This window comes from Centroberyx affinis, unplaced genomic scaffold (assembly GCF_046629955.1).
Source record: "Centroberyx affinis isolate AG114_WGS23_722 - 3 ecotype Tasmania unplaced genomic scaffold, CSIRO-AGI_Caff_v1 ptg000478l_1, whole genome shotgun sequence".
NCBI lineage: Eukaryota > Metazoa > Chordata > Actinopteri > Beryciformes > Berycidae > Centroberyx > Centroberyx affinis.
Genome location: NW_027279135.1, coordinates 10,635 through 34,325, shown reverse-complemented (window position 1 = coordinate 34,325; position 23,691 = coordinate 10,635). Strand labels below are relative to the sequence as shown.

At 41.4% G+C, this 23,691-nt stretch overlaps 2 protein-coding genes across 2 annotated transcripts; one reads left to right on the top strand and one right to left on the bottom strand.

Annotated features, from left to right (window-relative positions):
* The first annotated feature begins 375 nt into the window (after window positions 1–375).
* chga (chromogranin A) lies at window positions 376–9,773 on the top strand. The gene is made up of 8 exons (XM_071517241.1): window positions 376–611; window positions 969–1,018; window positions 2,270–2,363; window positions 3,758–3,826; window positions 4,023–4,109; window positions 4,937–5,305; window positions 6,546–6,973; window positions 7,927–9,773. The coding sequence occupies exons 1-8, from the start codon at window positions 566–568 to the stop codon at window positions 8,008–8,010; spliced, it is 1,227 nt and encodes a 408-aa protein (XP_071373342.1). The 5' UTR covers window positions 376–565; the 3' UTR covers window positions 8,011–9,773.
* A 1,837-nt stretch (window positions 9,774–11,610) lies between these two features.
* ccn2a (cellular communication network factor 2a) lies at window positions 11,611–15,067 on the bottom strand. Its single transcript, XM_071517233.1, has 5 exons — window positions 14,781–15,067; window positions 14,186–14,402; window positions 13,564–13,815; window positions 13,175–13,386; window positions 11,611–13,034 (listed from the first exon to the last, which is right to left on the bottom strand). The coding sequence occupies exons 1-5, from the start codon at window positions 14,841–14,843 to the stop codon at window positions 12,738–12,740; spliced, it is 1,041 nt and encodes a 346-aa protein (XP_071373334.1). The 5' UTR covers window positions 14,844–15,067; the 3' UTR covers window positions 11,611–12,737.
* Window positions 15,068–23,691: the final 8,624 nt, after the last annotated feature.

Genomic DNA, 23,691 nt, shown 5'->3' with positions numbered 1-23,691 from the left:
GGGTGGTAATCATCCACTTTCTAAAGTAGATAGATAGATAGGTAGATAGATAGATAGATAGATAGATAGATAGATAGATAGATAGATAGATAATCTAAAAATAAAACATGCTCAAGTACAATAAAACAAAACAAAACAAAACAAAATAAAATAACATAAAACTATTACTGTGTACTGCTGCTCATACTCAAGTGCAGTAAAGAGTAGTAGCCTATCTAGTTTATTTCCACCTATATGCCAGGCTCCAGACCCAGCAGGAGCCAGGTTGCGTTAGGTATAACAGTGATCATTGTGTCCCAGGATGATGTCATTTCCTCCCCGCACATTGTCCTATAAAAGCGGCTGCTGTTGCGGCGAGGAGTCGGCGGAGAGACCAGAGGACGGATGCTGCGGGGTCACGGATGCTGAAGGAAATTTAGCTCTCCAGAAATAACGAAAGGCGGCTAAGTTTTGTTCAGGATGAATCCGTAATCCACCGACTTCACTCGAGGGGGAAATCTCACCTTCTGAAATAAGCTTTGCCATTTTCTGTTCCTGGAGATCTTAATGCACCTCATTTGCAAATATGATCGGGAGAGGATTGTTCATTTTGACAATATTATCCAACTGCGGTAAGAAAATGATAAACCTTGTTAAAGTTGATTGATATCACGGTATGTTCCCTTTGTTGAGAGAAATCTGCATTGTGTGCTGTCCCTGTTTCGGTTCAGTACCAAGGACAGCGCCAAACACTGTCGAAACACATTGCTGTTTGCATGAGATCTTTGCAGTGAAGCCTACCGGGCAAAAGATGGAGTGAATTTAACCTGCACCTTTAGCGCATTTAATCCCCTTATACATCTTTCAAGTAGTCAAATTAATTGTCATAGCCTACACACCTTCATATAATCTGTATCTTATGGTGTAGCCTATTATAAAAATTAGCACAAGATATATGATGTTCACGTCATGTTTTGCTTTTCTTCCAGTTCTGTCATTGCCAGTGACTTCAAGTCACTTGGAGAATGAGGACGTCAAGGTAAAGATTTCCTTACATTATTGTCATATATTATTATTATTATTATTATTATTGTTATTATTATATTTATATTTATTATTACTATTATTGCTCTTGTTATTTGTATTGCTATGATTCGAATTATAATTGTTATTATTCTTATTAGTAGTAGTAGTAGTATAGTAACAGAAGCAGTAGTAGTGTTAGTATGAGCTAGATTTTTCTCTAACACTTACTCTACTATTATATAAGAGTAACATGTAAACCTGTATTCACATCTATTACACAAGAATCGTTTGATAAATTTAATAAATTATGTATTTTGACCAAAATATACCAAGTACAACCTCTCTACAGTCTGCCAATTCCTCATGACTTTTCCCACTCAAAGGGGAAGCGGTGGTTAGAAATACTTAATCGAAGCAATTGAACTTGTATTAATGATCTTATCCACTAGGGGCAATGACCTTGCTAAAATCAATAGATACCATTCCTGATTAGAGAGCAATGGAGAGTCCTGACCTTAATGGTTTTGTATTGGTGGATCCATTTCACATCCTGAATGTCTGGCAGCTACTGCTTAACTGGAGGGTGAGAAATAGACAGACAGATAGACACATAGATTGATAGAGAGAGAGAGAGAGAGAGAGAGAGAGAGAGAGAGAGAGAGAGAGAGAGAGATGAAGGTGTTGCTAGAATTAGGTCTAGAGAGATGACAATACAAGAGAGACAGGAAGAAGCTATAAAGAGGAGCAAGAAAGAAATATGACCGAGTAACTTCCAGAGATCCAAGAGACGGAACTGGAGCGCTTTGACGAGTGAAGAGAGTAATCAGGCATGTGGGACTGCGGCTTGACATTGAAAGCACAATGGGAATTGAAATGTTTCTGCAAAGATTTTGATCTCCTTTAATGTGAGAGCGTCACATCTTTGAATTAGAGAATGTGCACAAGCAGCATGCAGAAGCAGAGGAAATTCATAATATACAAACTGTGTGAATATTGCCATAGACACCATGAAAATATCCATACATAATACATACTGTACATACATATACAATGCATAATACATTTTCTACCAAAGCATTCCTAACTCATTTTTAGACCAATAGCATGTAGTTTAGTAATAGCATTAGCTTATGTCACTGAAACTCTCACAGAAGCCAACAATTAAAATTAATGTAATTTCTTCATTTTCTGATCATATAGGCAGTAACCAGGAAAGTAGCAAGGTGTCACAGTAACAGTAACTGTGTGCTGTCCGTCTCCTCAGGTGATGAAATGTATTGTGGAGGCGCTGGCAGAAGTGTTGTCAAGGCCACACTCCCTGCCTGTCAGTCAGGAGTGCCTGGTCATACTGAAGACGGGTAAGCCCCGCCCACTTTAGGGCACAGACCTCACCTTTAGTCGTTACACTGTCAGCTTAAGTTAAAACGCAAATTCTTTGATTAGTAGATGGTGCAGTGGACTTGGATTTGGTCCCATACTCTTCCTCTCCCATTCCACTTCATCAGTCAGGTTTAATTTGGGGGTATTTTCTGCCATATCTCTTTTTGTACATTATCCCATTTCAGGGTGCCATTTGTACTTGTATTCAATAAAGTAGTCCTTTTTTATATAAAGTGAATTTTTAATGTGCTGTGATTTCTCTGCAACCTACAAACATCACCAGGTTCTTGGTATCCGATGGTTATGTTCTCCTCTTTATGGGATTTTTTTGCATTTCATTGTATTCCTATGAGCGCTCAGCTGAAAGTATGTTTGGCTTGAATTCACTCTGAGGCAGTGTGGAGTACAAGGTTGGGTTAAACAGAACAAATAAAAAGGGTTTGACTTGACGTTAAGCTTCATTATGAACATCATCATCATCATGCTCCTACTAACCAGCACTTAAACATTTGCATATATACTTATGGAGCTCACTGTATGTCAACTGAAAGAAGTCGGCCCTAACATGGGAACAACACTGTCTTCAAACAAACCATGTCCCTTTCTAGTAGAACCAATATTTGCTCTCATTTTCATCATGAATGCACGGCGCTCGCACCATAAGGTTAATGGATTGAAGCCGAGTGTTATATACAGAAGGGTCACTAGGACTCAGTCAAGACTATTCAATTACATAGCCATTGTATTACCTTGATGCCGTCCTTGTTGTAAAAAATCAATCACGGCATTACTCACACAGCTTTTGTTACGGAGCGGGCGCTGTGAGAGGGAAACTGTACACCACTTATAGGAATAGAAAGAGACGGAGGTGAGGAGGGAGGGAGAGAGGGAGTCAAAGTCATGGGTGTGAAAGGGTGAGAGTGGAACAGCCATAAAAAAAACATAAAGCAAAAGACCGAAGAGAGGAATAGCGGAAGAAAGAAAGAAAGAAAGAAAGATGGATATTGGAGCACAGTACAGTAGTTGTCTTCTCTGTGCTTGCTGCGTATGCAGAGCTCTCAGTGGGTCAGCAGAAAGACCAGCGCTCAGCACCGCTGTAATTCTACTGGCGGCGTCTCTCCGGGCCAAATGATTAATTGCACTCTTGCTTTGAAAGCAGTAAATTTCAGGGCAATTAACTCTGACGAACACCGAGGCAAAGTGCTGAGTCCTGTGAACAAGTGATGGGGAATGACATGCACCTGTGTGTTCGTCCTGCAGCCTGCTCGATTGCTTTTTTTTGGGTTGGTTGGGGGGTGTTAACCATTTTTTTGCATGCATTTTTTGCTGATGTGTGTGTGTGTGTGTGTGTGTGTGTGTGCACGTTCTGCAGATGACAGGCTTGTCACTATCCTTCGCCACCATAACTTCCTGAAGGAGCTGCAGATCATTGCTGTTCAAGGTGAGCCACGGATCGTACAGCATGAAGGTGATAAAGCTGAAGTTTGTTTGAACATGCTGCAGTCCTGAGCTGTTTTCTATCAATATCAAATGGACTCGTGAAGTTGCTGCATAGGTTGCTGCTAATATGTTTATGAAGACAGACCAGGAGATATGGAAGGAAAAAACAAAATAACATAACTTTAACTTCACTCCAGGCGGCCAAGAGAGGGCTCAGCTGCAAGGTGACGCTGCAGCATCTGATCATGTGACCCATGTTCCTCAGACCACAGATGATGTTGCTGGTGAGTTCCTTTAACGGTTATGACTCCTGTTAAGGGCAGCACCGGTCCTCCACCGTCCTGAACATGTGAATTACATGTAGGTGTGTGGAGGCTGATGCTTTGTTAACATTTTGAGATGTTCCATGTGAGTTGTGCTGTTTATTTTAACCACAAGTCAACAAATCTGTTCCATTTAGAGGAATATCTAATCTGCATGCTAAAGTGCACCAGCTGTCAAAATGATGCATTACTCCCCATTTCATGGTGTCGGTAGCGCAGGTCGGATAACCGGCTTGTGTGAATGCCATTTAGGGACTAGTGGAGGAGAGTTACTGAGGTGCATAATTTAAATTCTGCTGATTTTTTTTGTGGACAGAATCAGGCCATATGAAGCCCTTCTACCTGACAGCACACGTGCCGATTAAAGTCAGCGCCAGACTCCTTGTTAAGCACACTGTGAAATAGCCACAGATAGCTGGCGAGGAAAGAACAAGCAATGACAAAAACCTCCACAATGTCAGATGGCTTTCACTGCTAATACCTTGCTGTTGAAGTTTGCGACCCATAAAAGAAGTGGTAATGTGTATCCATTACATGCACTTTTGAGCTTTTGGTAAGAGCTTACAAAGGCAGACACATTGTAGCATTATTTGGTGCACATTTTAGTTATTTTAAAAAACGACTGACAAGTACCCACTCATTCACTCCATCTAGCAAGAAAACAAGAAATCAATACTATGTGACCCCTTTAATAAACTGTAGTGCTTTTTAAGTAAGTACCGTCTTTTAGCGTCCTTGGGAAATCAATTCCTCCTAGTGAATTATATCTCTGCCTCTCCCCTGCTCAGATCAATCCATGTTGGAGGCTCTGGGTGGACCTGGTGAAAGATCAATCCTAAACCAGAAGAGGAGGACGGGAAATGGAGATGGAGGGGAAGAAGAGGATGAGAGCCTGAGAGATAAAGAGTCACAGGAGCGCAACGAGATAGGAGGAAAGGGGCAAGAGAAGATGGAAAAGGATGAGAGCCCGGGCAATCACGTGTCTGACTCTGTGAGTGACTGGAGTGAGGGCAAGGCTGAAAAGAGGGAAGAAGAGAAGGAGGAGGAAGAAGAAGAAGAAGAAGAAGAAGAAGAAGATGAAGAAGAGAAGCGGGCAAAGTCAGAGGAGAATTCTGAGGAGGGATTTGAGGAGGAAAACATGAGTAAGGACAAGAAAGGCAAGTGTATCTTCCTACTTTTTATATTTCTTCCTAGCTTGTCTTTTGTTTTTAATTCATCTTTTTGTTGACAATGAAAAACCACTGAGAGGAAACCATGAGAAAGCAAAAAGATGATGGGCAACACGCACACACAGATGTAGCGCACGTATAGTAAGGGTCTAGTCAAATCAAATTTATTTCCACTGGAGGAATAAAGGACATCCATCCAAATGAAAAGATCGAACGCAGTTGACCAGAGTAAGACTGATAGCAGAATCTAAAGGAGGGAGGAGGGCAGAAAAACAGCCTTCTAGATGGAAGTGCCTGCACCACAGGACTCGGTGATTGATAGAAGTGCCTCCATCTACAGGATGAATTCCCCCCCCCCCCCCCCCCCCCCACTGCCCCTCCCTCCCCATAGTGGAATGGAGCCAACATAACTGGCACTCTGATGGCACGGCAACATGATTAAATATCCCAATGTCCCTGGAATTCAAATGAGCCGGCCTGCTTGCTTATACATCCAATCATCCACAACAATCTGTAAAACTGTACTTGAAGGTACATAAGGGAAAATAAAGTGCACACAGAAAAATAAAGGTGCGAACTAGAAATCAAAAATGGTTCTTTGGAATGATGCCGTAGAAGAACCATTTCTGGTTCCACAAAGAACCAGAAATGGGACACGGTTCTTTCTTAGTTATTGGATGATGAGTGATGGCATAAATGTGGAAAATAACCAAACCCCTCCATAGTATATAGTGTGCAATTGCAAATGAGGCTATACAAGGGCAGATACACAAAAACACAATGCAGGTGTCTAAGCAAAGGAGAGCAGAAATGGTTCTTCACCATCATTCTGAAGAACCATTTCCAGTTGGCACCTTTAGTTTTCTGTATGTGATCTAACTCTTAGCTTTTGCTACAGTATCTCCAAATGTTTTCAACTGATCATTGATGAAAAAAATATTCTCAAAGCTAAAATGGCAAAGCTCCAGCCGCACAATGAAATGCACATACGTATTCTACAAAGGCCGGCTTCAGCCAAGCGATCTGATTGTTCCAGTCATGCTGTTAATTCCCATAAAGCGCAGCTAGCAGTACTGTGGGCAAAGCTGCCAGCTGGCAAGAAATGTTTCATTACCAGGAGTGGATTCTTGCTGATGGTGGGGAAGTGCTCTACAGGTAGTTTGAGGTGTTTCAGTCAGGAAACAGAAAGCAAGAGTGAGACCCAATTCTTTCTTTTTCATATTCCCAGGTGATGAATCCGACGAAAAGAGAGACGTGCCCGAAAACAAATCAGAGAAGAAATCCGCTGAAGAAGAAGAGGAAGGGGTAGAGAAGAAGAGATCGGCACTTTTCTCACACGACGACACGCAAGTGCAAAGGGAGGAAGAGGAAGAGGAGGAGGATGAAGGGGAGATGAAGAGGGGGAGTAAGGACAGCCTGAAGCGATGGACCAAGAGGGCCAAGAGCTCGTCAGTGAAGAAGAGAGCGGGAGAACAGGAGGAAGAGGAGCAGCAGCAGGAGGAAGTGCCCCATCACTCCAAGGAGGTCGCGGGAGAAGAGGAGGACGAGAAGAAAGGAGAGACGCAGGAGGAGAAGGAGCTGCAGATGATCGCTCGGAGGACTCCAGAAGAGAGAAGGGGGTTAGAGGAAGAGGGGAGCGCCAGCCGAAAGCCAGAGGTGTGTGTTTTTCCAGAGCAGTCTCCTCCAATGCACTGCAAAAAAAGGCAAGCTGTCAAGTGATTTTAACTTGTTCCCAGACCTATCAAGCTTATTTCATGCCATTTTTAGTCAAATGATCTCAATGCACTGGCAGATAATCTTGCTGGTTTCAATACATTTCACTCGATACATGCCAATATGACTTCTTTCCAGAAATCACCTTAAAACAACCAAGAAAATCTTGAAAGAAGAAACTTTCTCCAAGACAATTTCACTTTTACCAATTAAATGTCCTGAAACAAGTTACAAGTTTTTTTCAAGTTATCCTGAAAAAAACAAAAGGCAAATTTGTTGAAACCGGTAAAATTATCTGCCAGTGCAGTAAGATGATTTAACAAAAAACAAAATCCTACAATAAGCTTGATTAGTCTGGATACAAGATAAAACAATTTAACAAGTCTGTCAGTTTCTGCAGTGCGGTAACTGTGTTGTAGCTTCAGCTGACAGCTAAAATAATGACTCATGCAGAACATTCATTATTACTAGTTTTCAGACTAAGTTGCTTGTTGGAGTGCAAATCCTGAGCAGACTGGTTTTGCTCGCTCAGGGCCAGGAACATTGAGTCAGGTGTCAAAGCGTTCTGCAGCGTGCCAAAAAAGATTTGGAGCAGAATCTGTCCTACAGCTTCAGCCCCATGAGGATACAAAATGCCGCAGATACTGCTTGGCAGAATGTTCAAAGGAAGCTATCAAGAGACCGGTGGAGTTGATGGCCACAAACTGTCACACATTTATTAAACGTCATGGGACAGAGAGCCTGAAAGAGGCTGTTGTGGAAATACTGTGTCCTTGCTGAAAGCCAGAACAACGCTGCATGTTGATTGTGTGTGAGGATGGTTTTTAAATCCGGTGTGCACGTATCTTTTTCTCACTATCTATTTCTCACTCGCTGTCCTCTCACTGTATTCGCAGGAGCCAGAGATTGAGAGTCTGGCAGCCATCGAGTCGGAACTGGAAAGCGTTGCCCAGAAACTCCACGAGCTGCGGCGAGGCTGAGAGGAGACGGATACAAGGATGACACCACAACCTCCTCTGCCTCCTCGTCCTCCTCCTCTTTACCAGCTGCCTCTGTTTTCCACAGATAGTGTGTGAATATGAGAAAAAAAAGATCTGTATCTTTTGCTGTTTCCTGAGGATGCCCACTCGCGCCGCGCCGCCGCTGCAGCCTCCCTCGCGACTTTCTGTCCCTCACATATATTAGCATAGGTGCACCATGCAGCTCGACATGCATACTAACAAGCATACAATCACACACATGTACACACATATACAACATACACAGCACACACACACACACACACAGCAAGGCTCTTATCAGACTATTTCTGTCACCGAAGGATAACAACTTGTTTTCCTTCCGTTTCTCTCACTGTCTCTCTCTCTCTCTCTCTCTGCTTTAGCATAATGATGTATCTTGCCTGCTTTTCCAAATAATTTTAGCACTGCACATCGACTTATGTGAAAAGTAAAGGCAGTTACAATTGTAGACCAACTGACAAGGTGGGGGTTGTACAGTAATTTCATGTATACTTGTACAAAGCTATTGACTCTTTCTGGGAAGTTCTGCTTGATTATTCTAGATACAGTTGAAAGAAATCAAGCCACGGCAATAAGTGGACATTTTTAACAGACAAACGGCTGGATTGTGATCTAAAACTGTATGGAGTTTATGTAAGAAAACAAATAAATTGGATAGTTTATCTGGAGATTTCTGTCTTGATAAATGCTTTGGGGCCTCTAAAATTGAATTAATAGTAGCACAATAACACTCACGCAATAAACTCAGCATACCAACAATTTTTTCTACGTTGTGGGAATCTTAATGAATCATTTAAATGAGAAAACCTTGTGATCTTTGCATCAGCCTTGAATACCATGATCATGGAAAATTTTTATATCTATGAAGCTGACAAAGGCCAATCTGCATACATATCGTCTTAATTTAGTTTAATCTGATCTGATCTTTATCAACTGAATTTACGAGAGTGAAATTTCAATTCATAGTCCATATGCTCTCACTGGAAAAAGAGACATATTGATTCACACTGGAGCTGCAGTCTACTTTTGGTTGTGTTTGTGGGCGATGCGCAGAGAGCATGAATCACCACACTGTGACACACAAGGCTGGTTATGTATCCGGTTCCAAGACACCAAGATCTAAATCCTTGTTTGGCTTCAGCCTTACATTATTCTTTCATTGTTACTATCAAAGAGAAAGAGCAAGTGTGGATTTTCATCACACTGTTAAGGGTTTTTGGTGCATATGGACTGTGTGTGTGTGTGTGTGTGTGTGTGTGTGTGTGTGTGGAAGTTTTCAGAAGAGGTAAAAACATTGCAAGACTGAAAGGAGACAAGAATAGAACGTGGGCAGAAGAGAACTGAAAATGTACTTTTTGCATTCTTTGGCAGCTGAAGTGAAAATAGAAGCAGCTGAAATGTCTCTGTGCCTATTTCTAACATCAATCATCTTTCTAACATCTGAGGTGTAGGTACAGAGAGCCTTAAAATATCTGTTTTTCCCTGCATGATCACCTAAACTTGGTCAGTCACAAGAATTCTATTTCTTTTTTTCTTTACACATGCATTAAAATCAGCAGATTCAACACTACACTGATGAACAGTTTCCTGAATGACAGTTTAATTCAAACTGTGTATATGCATGTTTTCTGGACTATTTGATGCAATACATGTAAATCTTAGGATGCATTTTAGCACACGCAAGCTGTATAAATTAAACCCATGATCTTTGTATGACTGTGTAAATAGAGAAAAATCAGATGATAAGTGGTAAATATCATATGTCACTTGCTTCTATATATCCAGTCTTTATCTCATCCAGTTGACATCTAAAGTTACGTTATGGAAAATGATCAAACATCAGTCTCTCATTAACATTTTGTACATGGAGATATGGCAGATACAAGAACCAGCAATCATATCTTAGACTGTTTAATTACTAATGTGGAGGATGTAAAACAAAAACATCAAGAAGAGGGTTACACAGTTTAAAAAGAACAGCAGATGGCGACATTAGACTGTGTCCTTCTTTTTCCAAGGTAAAGGTTATGAAAAAGGGGAGATTTGAAAGCATCATGGTCACATGACCACAGAAATTCCTATTTTGTTTAATCCTTTTTAAGCAGCTGTATTTAAGTGAAACACATTGAGATAAGTTCACTTTTTTCTGACTTGTCTTATGTAAAAACAAAAGAAAAAGATTTACAACAATGCATGGAATACACTAAAATGAAAATGTCTTATCATGAGATGACATAAAATGTGTAATTCTCCCTACATTCAGCCTCTAAACCAGTGTTTCTCAACTTGGGGTCCGGGGACCACCAGGGGTCCTTGAGGGGGTTCCAGGGGGTTGCCAGCAAACTGATGAATTGTTAAACGTCATCATCATTCTGTTTACAAGAATGATGAGGCAATTAGAGAGTGTAGAAGAAGGACTATTTTAGTTTCACTGTTATCTCTCTACCTACAATACATATAGTCTTGGAATTCTGGACAAAATCATATATAACAATAAAAATATTCTCAGATTTGGTCCAAGAGACAAAATCTCATTAAATGGGGTTCCGTGGCCCTAATGTGGACTAAATTAGGGGTACTTGATATGAAAAAGGTTGAGAATCACTGCTCTAAACTAAGAGACAAATCAGGATTAGGTAAACCAACATAATAGTTCTTTCTGCATTATTCCATTTGTTTGGTGTGCAAGAAGTTATCAAGCAGTAATCAAGAAGTAATCAATGTCACATTAACCCTGAGTAAAAAACTGGAATCTGATCAACATATTAAAGCTCATTAAATGAAAATGATGCTCACTTTAAGAATCCATAGGTTATTCTTATGGTCTAGGACACACACACACACACACACACACACAATCCAGAGTGTTAAGACTCAAATTTGGGATGTCATCTGGAGCTGGTCCATGGACAATGAATGGGAGACTGATACCATGAAATTGCAAAATATTATAAGTCTTATTCCCAAATGAGCTTTATACATTGATGGTTTTATCATTTATGAACCAGAAAATTGGTCTTTATCCCAAGAAAAATCCTTCAGTCATCTTTCCCACTTCAATCTCTGAGGAACATCACAGCTTAATGTCTTAGTTTTCTTGCTTCTGGCTTTGGGAGAGCGTTCTTCATGTTGATAATTATTACTTGCGCTGTCCAAAACCACATGAATTACATAAGAACATATGCTATTCTAGTTATGCTGATAAGTAACATATGAATTTTTAAATTGAGTGCTATTCTTGTTTAATATACACTGAAATTGAAAAGCTAAAGGGTCATACATGAAACAGTTTTGAATGTGAGAAGAATAATCAATCAATCTATCTATCTATCTATCTATCTACCTATCTATCTTTCTGTCTATCTATCTATCTATCTATCTATCTATCTATCTATCTATGTATATCTTTCTGTCTGTCTATCTTTCTGTCTATCTATCTTTCTGTCTATCTATCTATCTATCTATCTATCTATCTATCTATCTATCTATCTATCTGTTTATCTATCTCTTCTATCAAAATGAAAGAATGAACAACTGGAGAGCTCTGGCATGTTTGTATAAAAATATAACATTTTATTTCCAGCTACAAAGTGAAAACATGTAACATTTTTGTCACACTTCTCAATAAAATAGTAAAAAATACTGTCGACAAAAAATACACTATCGATACATTTTGAAGCACAGGACAAATAACAATTTTGGCTTTTAAATTAACTTAAACTGTACAAATATATACATAATTTACACATCAACAATAAAAAAGGAATGAAATTACAATTCTTCCAGTCTTTCTTCTATTTGTTTTTTTTTACAAAATAGACACTTTGTTCCTATAGTCGCTTGGTTCCTTCCTTCTGACCTGAATCAGTAAAAGTCAACATGTCTTTTTTTTTTTTTTTTTTTCTTTTTCAGTGCCGTGGCGAAGCCTCAAGGCGCGCCCGCCATGTTCCATATCCAACCCTAAACTCAGCACGCTGCTTTCTTCCTCACCCTACGCTCCACACGCCGGGCGGAAACCCTGACCTTTTCTTCACACTGCGAGCAGAGAAACAACGTAGAGGCGCAGAGACAAGGCCAACATTCATGCCTGCGCTAACAGGCACACACACACACACACACACACAAGGGCACATTCAGACCTGTTTGGTTTGGACGGGAGGGGGAACACTGGCCTGCTGTGGTCTGCTTGCTCCCTCTACAGCTGCTTGGAGTTTTTTGCAGGTCTGGTCTGGGCTCGGGGGTAAAGGGTAGGGGGGGGGGGGGGGGGGGGGCAGGCTTTGTTTCTCACCTCATTTAGAGAGGAGGTCAAGATTATGGACACAGCTTTTAGATAAGGCATTAAAAGGCGTACAGTTAAATGGACGGGACATGGATAAGCTGACGATGGGATTTTAAGGGGAACGGGGCAGACAACCTGACAGTAGGTTTGTCAAAATACAAGTTATAGTGCAGGAATCTCTTGGAGCTGCTAGGCAACCCTCTGTCTGAGCTCTATGGGGCCGGTTGCACCAGCCATGCAAAACACACAGACACCTAGACAAGTGTCCAGACTTCTGACTTGTACAATGAGAAAAAATGACAAAACATAAAAGAAGAAAAACAAAAAACATATATACTGAGCTGCAAAATGAGATGGAGTTCTGTTGTTTTCAAGTCATAAGTTCAGATCTGTTCATTCAGGCGGCTTACGCCATGTCTCCCATCATCTTCTTGTAGTACATGGACTCGAAGATGTCGTTCTCGCCGGGGCAGTTGTGGTGGCAGGCGCAGGACTTGATGAACATCATGTGCTTCTTCATGACCTGTCCGTCGGGGCATTTGAACTCCATGGGCAGGGTGGTGGTCCTGTGGGGGGTGCAGCAGCGGCCGTCCAGGCACACGCCGCAGAACTTGGGCCTGTAGGACTTGGTGGTGGTGCAGCCGGAGATCTCAAACTTCATGGGCTTGGAGAGTCTGGGGGTACGGATGCACTTTTTCCCTTTCTGCAGGAACAAATGAGGAAAACAAAACTTTTAGCAGGCATTCTTTGATAGTCTTTGGTTCTGTAGAGTTCATGTGCATAGACTGGTGGTTATTGAATGGCTGAGCAGTGGAGCGTTTGTTTCACAGTATCTCGACTCACCCTGATGCTCTGTTCCAGGTGCGACTCGCAGGGTCTGACCATGCACAGCCGGGTCTGTTTCTCCAGGCGGCACTCGCGGTTGTCGTTGGTGACCCTGGTGGAGATCCCAAGGCCGCAGGTCTTAGAGCAGGCGCTCCACTCAGTAGTCTGAACCAGGCAGTTCTCCCTCATCATGGAGGGGTCTGGGCCGTAGGTCTCCTCCTCTCTGTAAGCTGGAAACACAGGAGGAAACACAGGGTTAAAAACACCATCCTTACTGATCATGTATTGTATTGGAGCACCACCATGGGAAAATGTTGTCTTTGAGCTACCACGACCAGACTAACCACTACTAATGCTGATACTCAAGATTAGTATGTGCTGAATAATGAACTAAAAAACTAACTCACCAGCCAAGGCAGAGCCCATGAAGCTGTGTGTGTAGGGAGAATCGCACACCCACTCCTCGCAGCACTTCCCTGGCACCTTGACCCGTCGGGGCATGGGGCAGTCGGGGCTGGGCAGCCGGACGTCCATGGAGCAGAGCGGGACGCAGCCCACGGCTCCGTCCAGACAGGTGCACTGGTACTTGCAGCTGCTCTGGAAAGACTCTCCGCTCTTGTACACCATGCCTCCGAACACACAGGTGGCTCCCTCTTTAGCTGTGGAGGGGGAACGACAGGTTGTCATGATCCAGTCCAAGCATAAATATTCATACTGTATTCATGATATCAGTATTATGGATCAATATGAATTGCGATTTGCAGGGACAGAGGAGACTTCTTAAAATGGGCTATATGTGATTATGTTGATTTATTGTACTATTGCAATGGCAGAGCTCACTTTGAATAAGAGCATCAGTAAATGCCTCAGTTGGTCAAAGAGACTTTCTCCAAGCTACTGAGAAGATTTGGGTATAAGACTAAATGCTATGAGGAGAGTATGTAAGAAGTCATTTACAACCTCTCAGTAGACATTTTGAGGTAATAACTTACAGCAATTATTTCATTATTGCTGTTATCAATAGCTCACCTGTGCAGACTCCTATGCGCCTGTTAATGGGGGCTCCAAAGTCACAGTAGAGGCCTTTGTGTGGGTCACAGACATCTCTCTCAGTGCAGAGCTCCCCCATCTGTTTGGCACACACCCTGCAGCAGCCACAGCTATCCAGCACCAGGCTGACTCCCGGGGGGCACTGGGGGGGCGTGGAGGGGCACACACACTGCCCGCTGCACTCCTGGCCTGCAGCCTGAGCACAGAACACACACAGACACATGTTCAGTTATATATAATCATCATAAGTTGCATAATAGATAACATTATGTATGCATGGAGAACACATAGATGCAGATACACACACACACTGGCTGCTACAATCCTGACCTATTCCCTATACAGACTGTTAGAAGTTAGAGCTCAGCATCGATGCAAAACACACAATAAATGAGTTTCCTTAAATCCTGAAACATTCTGGACTTCATTCACCTGGTCGGTATGAAGTAAACTGCCTGACAACTGTGTCCATATACTATAAGTCTGACTGCAGTAGTAAAACACCAGCACATAGGTATGTTGCATTTGCTGTAGTTACTTTACTATATGTCTGTCACAATAATGTTTGGCTTACCATGTAGGAGAGCATAATGCACAGGAAAGGCAGCAAAATCATTCTGTTCATTCCAGCAGACATCTCTTCTCCTTTTTTAGAATTCAGATTCTTCCAAAAGTCTCGTCAGGAAAGTCTTCCTTTAGTCTCAGAGTTTGAGCTTGAGTTTGAGTTTGAGTCGAGAGAAACCGTTTGTCTCTGATCAAGTTGATCTCGTTGTCGGTTTGTCTTCTAGTGTTTCTCTGCTGCTCCGGTCGCAGTCTTTCGTTCTTTCTTTCTTTCTGTCCTGGTGAAAGCTAGAGTTTAGCTTCGGTAGAGGAGTTGTTCTGAGTTCTGACCGGGGAGCTGAGCTCTCTTTATACTCGCTGGCCCTCGCTGCACGTCACTGGGGGCTGAATGGAGAGCCAGCCCTGGACAAACATGGACATACTTGGCATTCTTTCCTCGCTTCCTGACCCCCACTCCAGACATCCAACATTCCTGCTGTCTGAAGGCAAGGCTCTGCTGCTCGGCCAAACAACACTGTCTCTCTCAGAGAGGCTTTCATCTGGAATGGGAGGTTAAGTCTGGTTAGAGGCCTGGGACCCCACACTGGGAATTCCTGAAGACTGACTTCACAAACAGACAGCCGGTACCTATAAATATTAATTTAAAAAAAACCGTTTCCTTTATGGCACTTCAAAAAACCAATGGTACAAAGGAGTTTACATTAAAGAAGAAGAACAGTTAAAAAACAACAGGTATAAACCCATAAAAACATGAAAATATGTACCGGTAAGGTAAATCGATTGATGTGTGATGTGTGGTTAGGCTTTGGAGCCCACAACAGCATTCCTCAACATTGGCTTCAAAGGCATACAGACAGTCTGTACTTTAGAAAATTAACAGCAAGTGGCCAGGGAAAGGAAATTCATCTGAGGCATTAACTTGAGCTGGTTATCTATCAAGGTGTTCTTTCCAGCACAACGCTTTGGCAGCTGCTGCAGTCTTGTAACTATGTCTACTGTACTTGTGTGGTTTTGTCTGGGACACCACAGTGGCATTCCTGCGCTCTGACATCAGCGGCTCACACAAATAGACAAACTGCAGCTATGAATAATAGTAATCCAAACATGCTGTATGAGCAGATTGTCTCCATTTATGCATGAATGGAGTATTGTAATACTCCTTTCAATTCTATTGTATGACATACATAACTGTTTTGGATGATAAAAAAAAATGTCTTTTGTGAACTGTTTAGAGATTTGGTCTCTTAAATCTCACTTTATTCCCCTGTAGCTAAGAATACATGGCCACTGCCTGTCTGATGAGTCATTGAAAACTGGAATCCACGGGCCTGTAACTTTCATCACCACAATAAAGTCTGCTTGTCTGCAATTAACTTCAGCATCTAATGAAACCCATTTTATTTAGATTTCCTATGATGAAAATTCCAATGCAAAGAAATGATCAAAATCAAATGAAACTCCAATTCAGTGATTTAAATGTCAATATTCAACCTGAAAGAACTGGAATAGGTTAATATGTGATGTATGTTTCTGTCATTTATCAATTCTATTAAATATGAGATGGTCCTGACAGTCTATTTCCTGAATTAACTGAACTGAATGTGCAGCCCAGTTTATATGCATTGTGGGTATTAAGGGAACAAAGACTAAATGTTCTCAGACAATAGCAATTCCCAAAATGGATGGTTGTCAATTTGAACATTATCCTGCTTTTCTTACTTTCTGAAAAGCTGACATTGTTGGAGATACAAGGTTTTAATGAGACAGCAGCGGCATGCAGATACATTTTCTCTGGAAACAAAGACTGCATGTTCTCAGGCTGGTGAATTTATTTTACATTTGACAAGACAACGTTTTGACTCTGAGTCAGGACAAACGCTTATTAAAAACCCTGAGTGGACTGAAGTGAAAGTGCAGCCCGGCCCAGGTATGCGGAGCAGATATTACGGGAACAAAGCCTACATGTTCTCTGGCTTCTCACCTGCCTAATGAGGTTTAGTCTGTGATGAACTTGAAAGGCCAGGTGTGCCCCGTCCCTGGCCGGGCTTATTTTACTACATCAAACCCCAGAGTGGAGGATTGCAGGAAAGGGGCTAGACGGTTGGTTTGTGTATTTTTTTGAAAAAGGATCACACACCAGGCCAGACTCTTATGAAAGGCAGCCCTGCTCCTTCTCCAGCCAGCGAATCGGAAATGAAAAACTCCCAGAGAAACCTGGAGCTGCAGGAATGCGAGAGAGAAGCCAGCAGACTGGACTGTTACTACAGAGGAAGCTTCCCCATATAAGGACGTCTACTCTTTTCCTAATATGGACATGTTCTCTCTCTATGCTGGCTCAGTACAGTAGGAACTCCTTTGAGACCGTCTGACCAAAAAAAAAACCACACACACACAGCCATGAGTGAGAGTGAGAAAGACATAGACATAGTGTGTGTGTGTGTCTGAAGTATTCTGTCTCTCAAAACAGTCCCATTGACCAGAGAGTGTCTGTGTGTGTGTGTGTGTGTGTGTGTGTGTGTGTGTGTGTGTGTGTGTGTGTTGTCTGTCAGTACAGTCTCAGTGCCCAGAGTTCAACTCCAGATATCTAGGGGAAACAGCTTGATGGAGGAACGTAGCCTGATCACACTGCAAAAAAAATCTAACTTAGCAGGCATTTTTTTATCTTACATTCAGCGTTATCTAGCTTGTTTCAGGATATTCAGTCAAATTATCTTAATGCATTGGCTTTTTTTTATGTTTTCAAGAAATGTCATCTGAAGACATTTACTGTACTTGTAACAAGTGAAATTGACTTTTAATTTTTGTGCTTCGATTGTTTTTTCTCTTTTTCATTATTTTTTAAAAAGGCTGTGCTAAATTTTAGATGATGGAATGAATTCTAACTGAATATTAGATTACTGAAAATGAGTTTTACTCTATGTTACACTATTATAATGGAGTCTGTCTGTAAGTACAACTGGATGTTAGACTCTTGGAATAGAGACAAACTGAATATTAGATGGACTAGAGTCTAACAAATTCTAGTGCAGGGTCATGGTGAGTCTATCTGACCTAATCTTACCAGAAAGCTAGATGGGTTGGGGTAAGACTCAGTAAACCTGGATGTTGTTATGCCTGGCTATTGCAATGTTAGGAAACAGATCTTTTCTGGATGTTGTTAGGATGCTGGTTGGTTGGTTGACTGACTGTTGGATTGCTGTCAGACTAAATGTTCACCAAGGTCAGGGTTTGCTGTCCTGACTAGCAGGCTGGCTGGCTGGGTGCTTCGTGTTCTGTCCTCTCTGTGGTTTGTGGTTTCCCATTGCAGAGTTGGATGGGTCTAGATGGGCTTACTGTAGTGGCCAAAGGGAACATATTGCTCTGTGTGTGGCAGGGCTACATATGTCATTCCTAAGTATAGACTGAGATATTTAGGTAAGTGTGTAGCTGTGGGTTAACATCAGTAAAGGTACTATGGCGGTGACACAGCACTAAGGTGATTATAGTCTATTCAGCTCTGTCCCTGCTGTTATCAGTAGTGTTGTAAACACACCTGAGGACTGGCTGCTTAATCTTAAATCTACTACTCTTTCACAGTTCTAATCATTGTATTGTCACCCTTTGCACTTGTGCAAACCAATTAATATACAGTATGTTAACCCTAAGTAGACTTGTGATGGTGCAATTCACTGATACGGTTGTACTTATTTCAAGTCACTCTGATAAGTGTCATAAAAATGCCTAAAATCTACTTGTAATTGCATTGCAATCGCATCATTAGTCTAGCAAACTTGTTGGCATCAATAGTGTAAATGGAGACGCAATAGATGATAGATGTGGACTCATCAAATTGTAACAGTAGTAAATAGTTTTTGATAGTTGGCATTGGTAATGTAATTACAGTGGCACCAGTACTGACATTCTGTATACTGTAAAACTGCATACCATAATCTGTCTCAGTGTTATAGTTGGCACCAATATGATAAACACAACTATGCCAGCATCAATAATAATGTCATACTGATGTATCTTTGTAGCACAAGTTTATTCCTTTTCCAGTAGATAATCCCCACCCCCACCAAGTGAGTAAACTGATGGAGTAATGTTCTTAATTTGGCTCTTAAGTCATATTGATGGTCATGGTCATGTGACTCAACCAGTGATTCTGGGTCAGACCTGCCTTATATCCTAGACTGGATTTACGCTTGTCTGCCAGTTATAGCCTCATTACCTCACTGCATAGTTACTGTATGACATCACTAGGAGCCAGAGAACCATGTCAGCTGGGAAGTTTCCAATTTTAGGATCTGAGGAGAGGACAGTGTCGCCATGAGAACTTGTTCAGACTGAATCCTCAAAGCCCCGGGCCAGGCTGTGGTGACGACACTGTCCTCGCTTTGTTTTTCCCTTCTATAGCGTGGAGGTTGGAAATTTCCCAGTTTTCTCAAACACCTCATGTGTGGCTGCTGGAGAGAGTTCCATCACACCATGGTTGATGATGTCATGGTGGATGCTGATGTCACAGAGGAGCCCTGTTTCTCGTAGCTCCTCTCCGCACGGTTTCCATGGTTCCCACACACTGTTCTTATTCAGTGCAGCTGCAGCCGTGCTCATACCTTCCCGACACTTTCAAATTAAAACCTGCTCATTCCTTCTCTGCACGTTCAAATAAAAACAGGAAGATAAACATCACAAGCAGAGTGGAAAAGACTGTCAGTCATACCAAACACTGATTCACTATTCTGAGGTTGCACTTTTTCTCCACACTGGACCAGATATAGACCTTGATTTCACAGTGGATATTTTTGGTACATCTAGCATTTCTCAATACCCTATTAAATCAGGTGTGTGTTTTATTTACCTTTGTGTTCTTTCCATTTCACGCCATTTTAAAAATATATCAAATTTGGTGGAAGCATTTATCCAAACCGCATTACAGTGCAGGCCTTTACTTTTATAGGGGGCCCCAGTGAGACTTGAACCCCTAACCTGAGTTGTCTTTCTGCCATGCTTTGTCCACGTTAGGCCACGTTTGAACTGTTGCAACAGTTTTGAAGTTTTCTCTCTCTTCTTTTATCTAAACCACTTTGAAAAATAATATAACAGTTAAAACTCCTACTGATGAGCAAGTAACAAGAACATTTGGTAAAAGTGTGATTTTCAGATATGACTTCTTCATCCAGTGCTTCTATCACCGAGGATTTGATGCAGCTATACCACAACAGATGATATTTTTCATTAGCCTCAGCCTAAGTTTTGACATTTTGAAGGGAGTTTGGAGTTGTTGCCCCCACTCCAGCCAATCAGAAGCAACACATGCCAGAGTGTGTGTGCATACTGTATGTATATGTTTATGTATATGAAGACGCATGTACAGTATATGAAGAGTTTAGTTCCAAAATGAGATATCCACCATTTGAAAAAACACATTAGACCCACTCTCCCATATTGACCACTGACATGAAAGTTAAGCATATTATGGGTTAGTATTGAAGTTAGGAGTCATCTTCAGGCATTTGCTTATAAAATAGTTCACTTTTTGAGGACAGAATCATTTATGTTTTTCAAATATTGCCTGTTGAATTTCAGATAGAATGATATATAGCGGATATATAGCGGATATATAGCGTTTTGGAATTAAACCCTTCATATGTATATACTGTATATATACTGTATGTATATATACATGTGCATAACTATACGTATGTGTACACACACAGAGCTTTTTTTTTTTTTCAAAAACTGGATCCATATTTGAAGCTTTGGTTGAGTTATCTGCACCCAGCTGCCCATTTAAACTGAATTCCGTTAGCGGTAGTTGGCAGTCTATTTGAGGAATGTTCCCTGGCTTTAGCCTTCAAACCAACCATCTATATACCACTGTGTAAACTGAACATGAGACCAAAATCTCAAAATGATTTCCCTGACTGCATATTTCTGCTTCTTTGAACTGTCAGGCTGCCTGCAGAGAGTCGGTCAGGCTGGAAGAGTTGGAGACAACCTGGTTACTGACAGTAGATATACAGTTATTTACTTCTGCATTCACGTTTTAGGCATTTTAAGGTGACCTTCAACAAGTGCAAATAGGCTTATATTTTTGTATCACAAGCACTGTGATCAGTTATAAGAAATGCAGAGTCAAAACAGCAGAATAAGTATTTAACATTCCTGTGTCATCTGGATTATCCGTGTATCAACAGCAAAGCAAGCAGCCTAATAAAGAAGTATGTTCCTTTCCCTAACATTTTGTAGATAATAGACTGAATGGTGATTTGTTGAGATTTAACAGCGGAGAAGGATGGACAGGTAATTTGCTGGGGGGGTTGAAAGAGTTGGAAACTGATGGAAACAGTTTGGAACCAGACTATAAAAAAACAAGTAGTGGAAACTAATAATGGTTTGAGAGCAGGGGATGATTTGTCGAGATTTAACAATGGGGTTGGTGGGTAGATGAATTGTCAAGGGGGAGAGAGGATGGAAACTGTCTATTTAAAGCCTGAGTGGTGGAAAGTGTTTAGACTGGAAACACACATGAGGCCCATTCTTTTTCAGGAACAGCTCCGTACAAAATAGCTGGGTTTAGGATTACTTAGGGGAATGGGGGTGAGATATAGTATAATGATTGTTTGAGGCCTGAGTGGTGTAGCTGGAAGGTAAATTGTTATTTTCCGTCCTAAAACGTATAGCTATCAACAGGACTGTATTTAATCATTTGTGTTAACAAGGGAGAAGATATTCCATTCATCATCCCTTGGACAATCCTTTTTTTAGGAGAGAGAGATGAACAGGGACTGGCTATAAAAAAACTGTGAGGTGAAAACTAACAATAGATTGAGGGAGATTTGTTCAGATATAACAAGGGGGTGATGGGCAGGTAAATTGCCAGCAGGAGAGAGAATGGAAACTGCCTATGCCTAAGTGAGCCTGTGTCCTGGAAAGTGTTTAGACTGGAAACACGTAATTCTTTCAACAAACAGCAGAAGTTCATCTCAGCTGTAGATTTATTGCCACACACATGGATATGGAAGTACATGTGTCTGCGAAGGTGGTCTTTAGCTCCATATGGGTCCAGGATGGCCTCTGTGTCCATCCAGCCAGTGGGTTCAGCAGGTTGAAGGGGGTTTTCTAATCATAGTCATTCTGCCCGACACGCTGCACGGTGCAGTAAAACAAGAAAGTTTAGCAGACAATCCAAACATTCCCACCTTGAGCTTCCTCCTCTGGACCTCATTTTGTAATTTTATGGTTAGGGGAAAACAGGCACAGGCCTTGTGGCAACCCAAGTTCAAACCTGGGTGTTGACCCACTTCTCCATCACCATACAGTCACTGGTTCTCGCATCAAAACTGACCCAGTTATTCATGGTGTTAAATCACATTGTGAACTCTAAGCATAGGGTCACAGAGTGTCCACTAACAGAACTAACAGGAGATTAACAATTGCCCAGGATGGTCTGTGTTTTACAGGTGATTTCTAAATAGTTCAGCTGCTGCCACACACATTGCTGCAATTATATTTACTGTACAGTGGAGACTTTTACCTGACACTCATTCAGAGTGACTAACAATGAGTGTAACATAGAATGAGTCACTATTTATGACTGCGGTTACACTTTTCTTGACTTTATCATCCAATCACAACAGGCCGAAAAAATTAGGCAGGTTTTCAATGTTCCCAAACTGGATTTTACTCACATTGTGATCCAGTGAGTCAGACCACATCCCAAAGTTTTTCAATATTTCAGTTCTAGGAAAAAAAAAAAATCCATGCAGAAGGTGAACTGAACCAATCCCTGCGGCTCACACAGAAGAGGGCATGAATACATGAATACGCTTTCGGAGGCCATCACTTCCCTGCAGGAATGTCAGCTTCCCCTATTAGCTTGGCACACGACTGCATACCTCAGCTAATTAGCTTCCTGTAAAAGCCTTGAATAAAAACATTGGCTTTAATCACACGCTGCTGGTTTGTCTCATTCGCTGCCAAGGTAAATGTTACTTCAATCAGAGAAAAAACTGACATTTTGCTTTGTGGTTTTCTGTTTCCCAAACAGGTGTTTCAAACCGTGATACACAGCGATCCAGGTCAAGTCTTCACCTTAACATTCCTCAACATCAAATAAACTCAGCCTGTTTTTCTATCATTTGACTTTTAAAAGGCTTTCATTTCAATTCATGTGACTTTTTTTTGCCTTTCCTGAGCTCAAGCTGGACTTGAAAGTGGGTATTTACTGTCTGTTTTACCAAATGGTTATTTACTGGCTGTCAGCAACAGAACTGACCTCTCATAGAGTTTCATGGAGCTTAGTGGCTGTTTTTACTGTATGTTTATTTACTGTCAGCTTGTTGACTATTTTCTGATTGTTTATTAAGTGGCTGACCGCCAGCAACAGCAGTCTTCATTCACCTCTATCCACCATACAGATAATTTACTTTTTTTAATTTACCAGCTGTTTATTTACTACTTTCAGCAACAGATCTGTGCTCTCTCACAGAACTTGCTGGCTGCTTACTGACTGTTTACTGAATGATTAATCACTGATTGCTAATTCACTTATTAAGAGATACAGCTAGAGTGGATTATAATAAGTTAACATAGAGTGAGAGCTACTTGATTCCCCTACAGCAGGTTTGATGTCTCATTATTGAGCAACTGTGAAGCTGATCCATCAAGGCAGTAGGCCTAATGGATGCTGGATACTGATATAGGTCATGTGTTGAATGTGGGATTTAAAGGCATGTTTTAATCTGGCACTGGATACTCTGACTGCTGGATTTTGTCCCGCATTCATTAATTGATCAAATAGATCAGTGGCTTTATGATGAAGGGAAGTGGGTGATTAAGTAGGTGTGCATTATAAGGTAGGGTTTGAACTTAAAAGTATTTTGTGTATGGCTTAAACATAAAAAAAAGTTCAAAGACTAAACTTCCCCTACTGGCACCTA

Coding starts and splice junctions, on each gene's coding strand:
- chga (XM_071517241.1), top strand. CDS start 566: ATGATCGGGAGAGGATTGTTCATTTTGACAATATTATCCAACTGCG. Junction 4,110..4,936: donor GACCACAGATGATGTTGCTG/GTGAGTTCCTTT, acceptor TCCCCTGCTCAG/ATCAATCCATGTTGGAGGCT. Junction 5,306..6,545: donor CATGAGTAAGGACAAGAAAG/GCAAGTGTATCT, acceptor TCATATTCCCAG/GTGATGAATCCGACGAAAAG.
- ccn2a (XM_071517233.1), bottom strand. CDS start 14,843: ATGTCTGCTGGAATGAACAGAATGATTTTGCTGCCTTTCCTGTGCATT. Junction 14,403..14,780: donor GCATTATGCTCTCCTACATG/GTAAGCCAAACA, acceptor TTCTGTGCTCAG/GCTGCAGGCCAGGAGTGCAG. Junction 13,816..14,185: donor GCGCATAGGAGTCTGCACAG/GTGAGCTATTGA, acceptor CCCCCTCCACAG/CTAAAGAGGGAGCCACCTGT.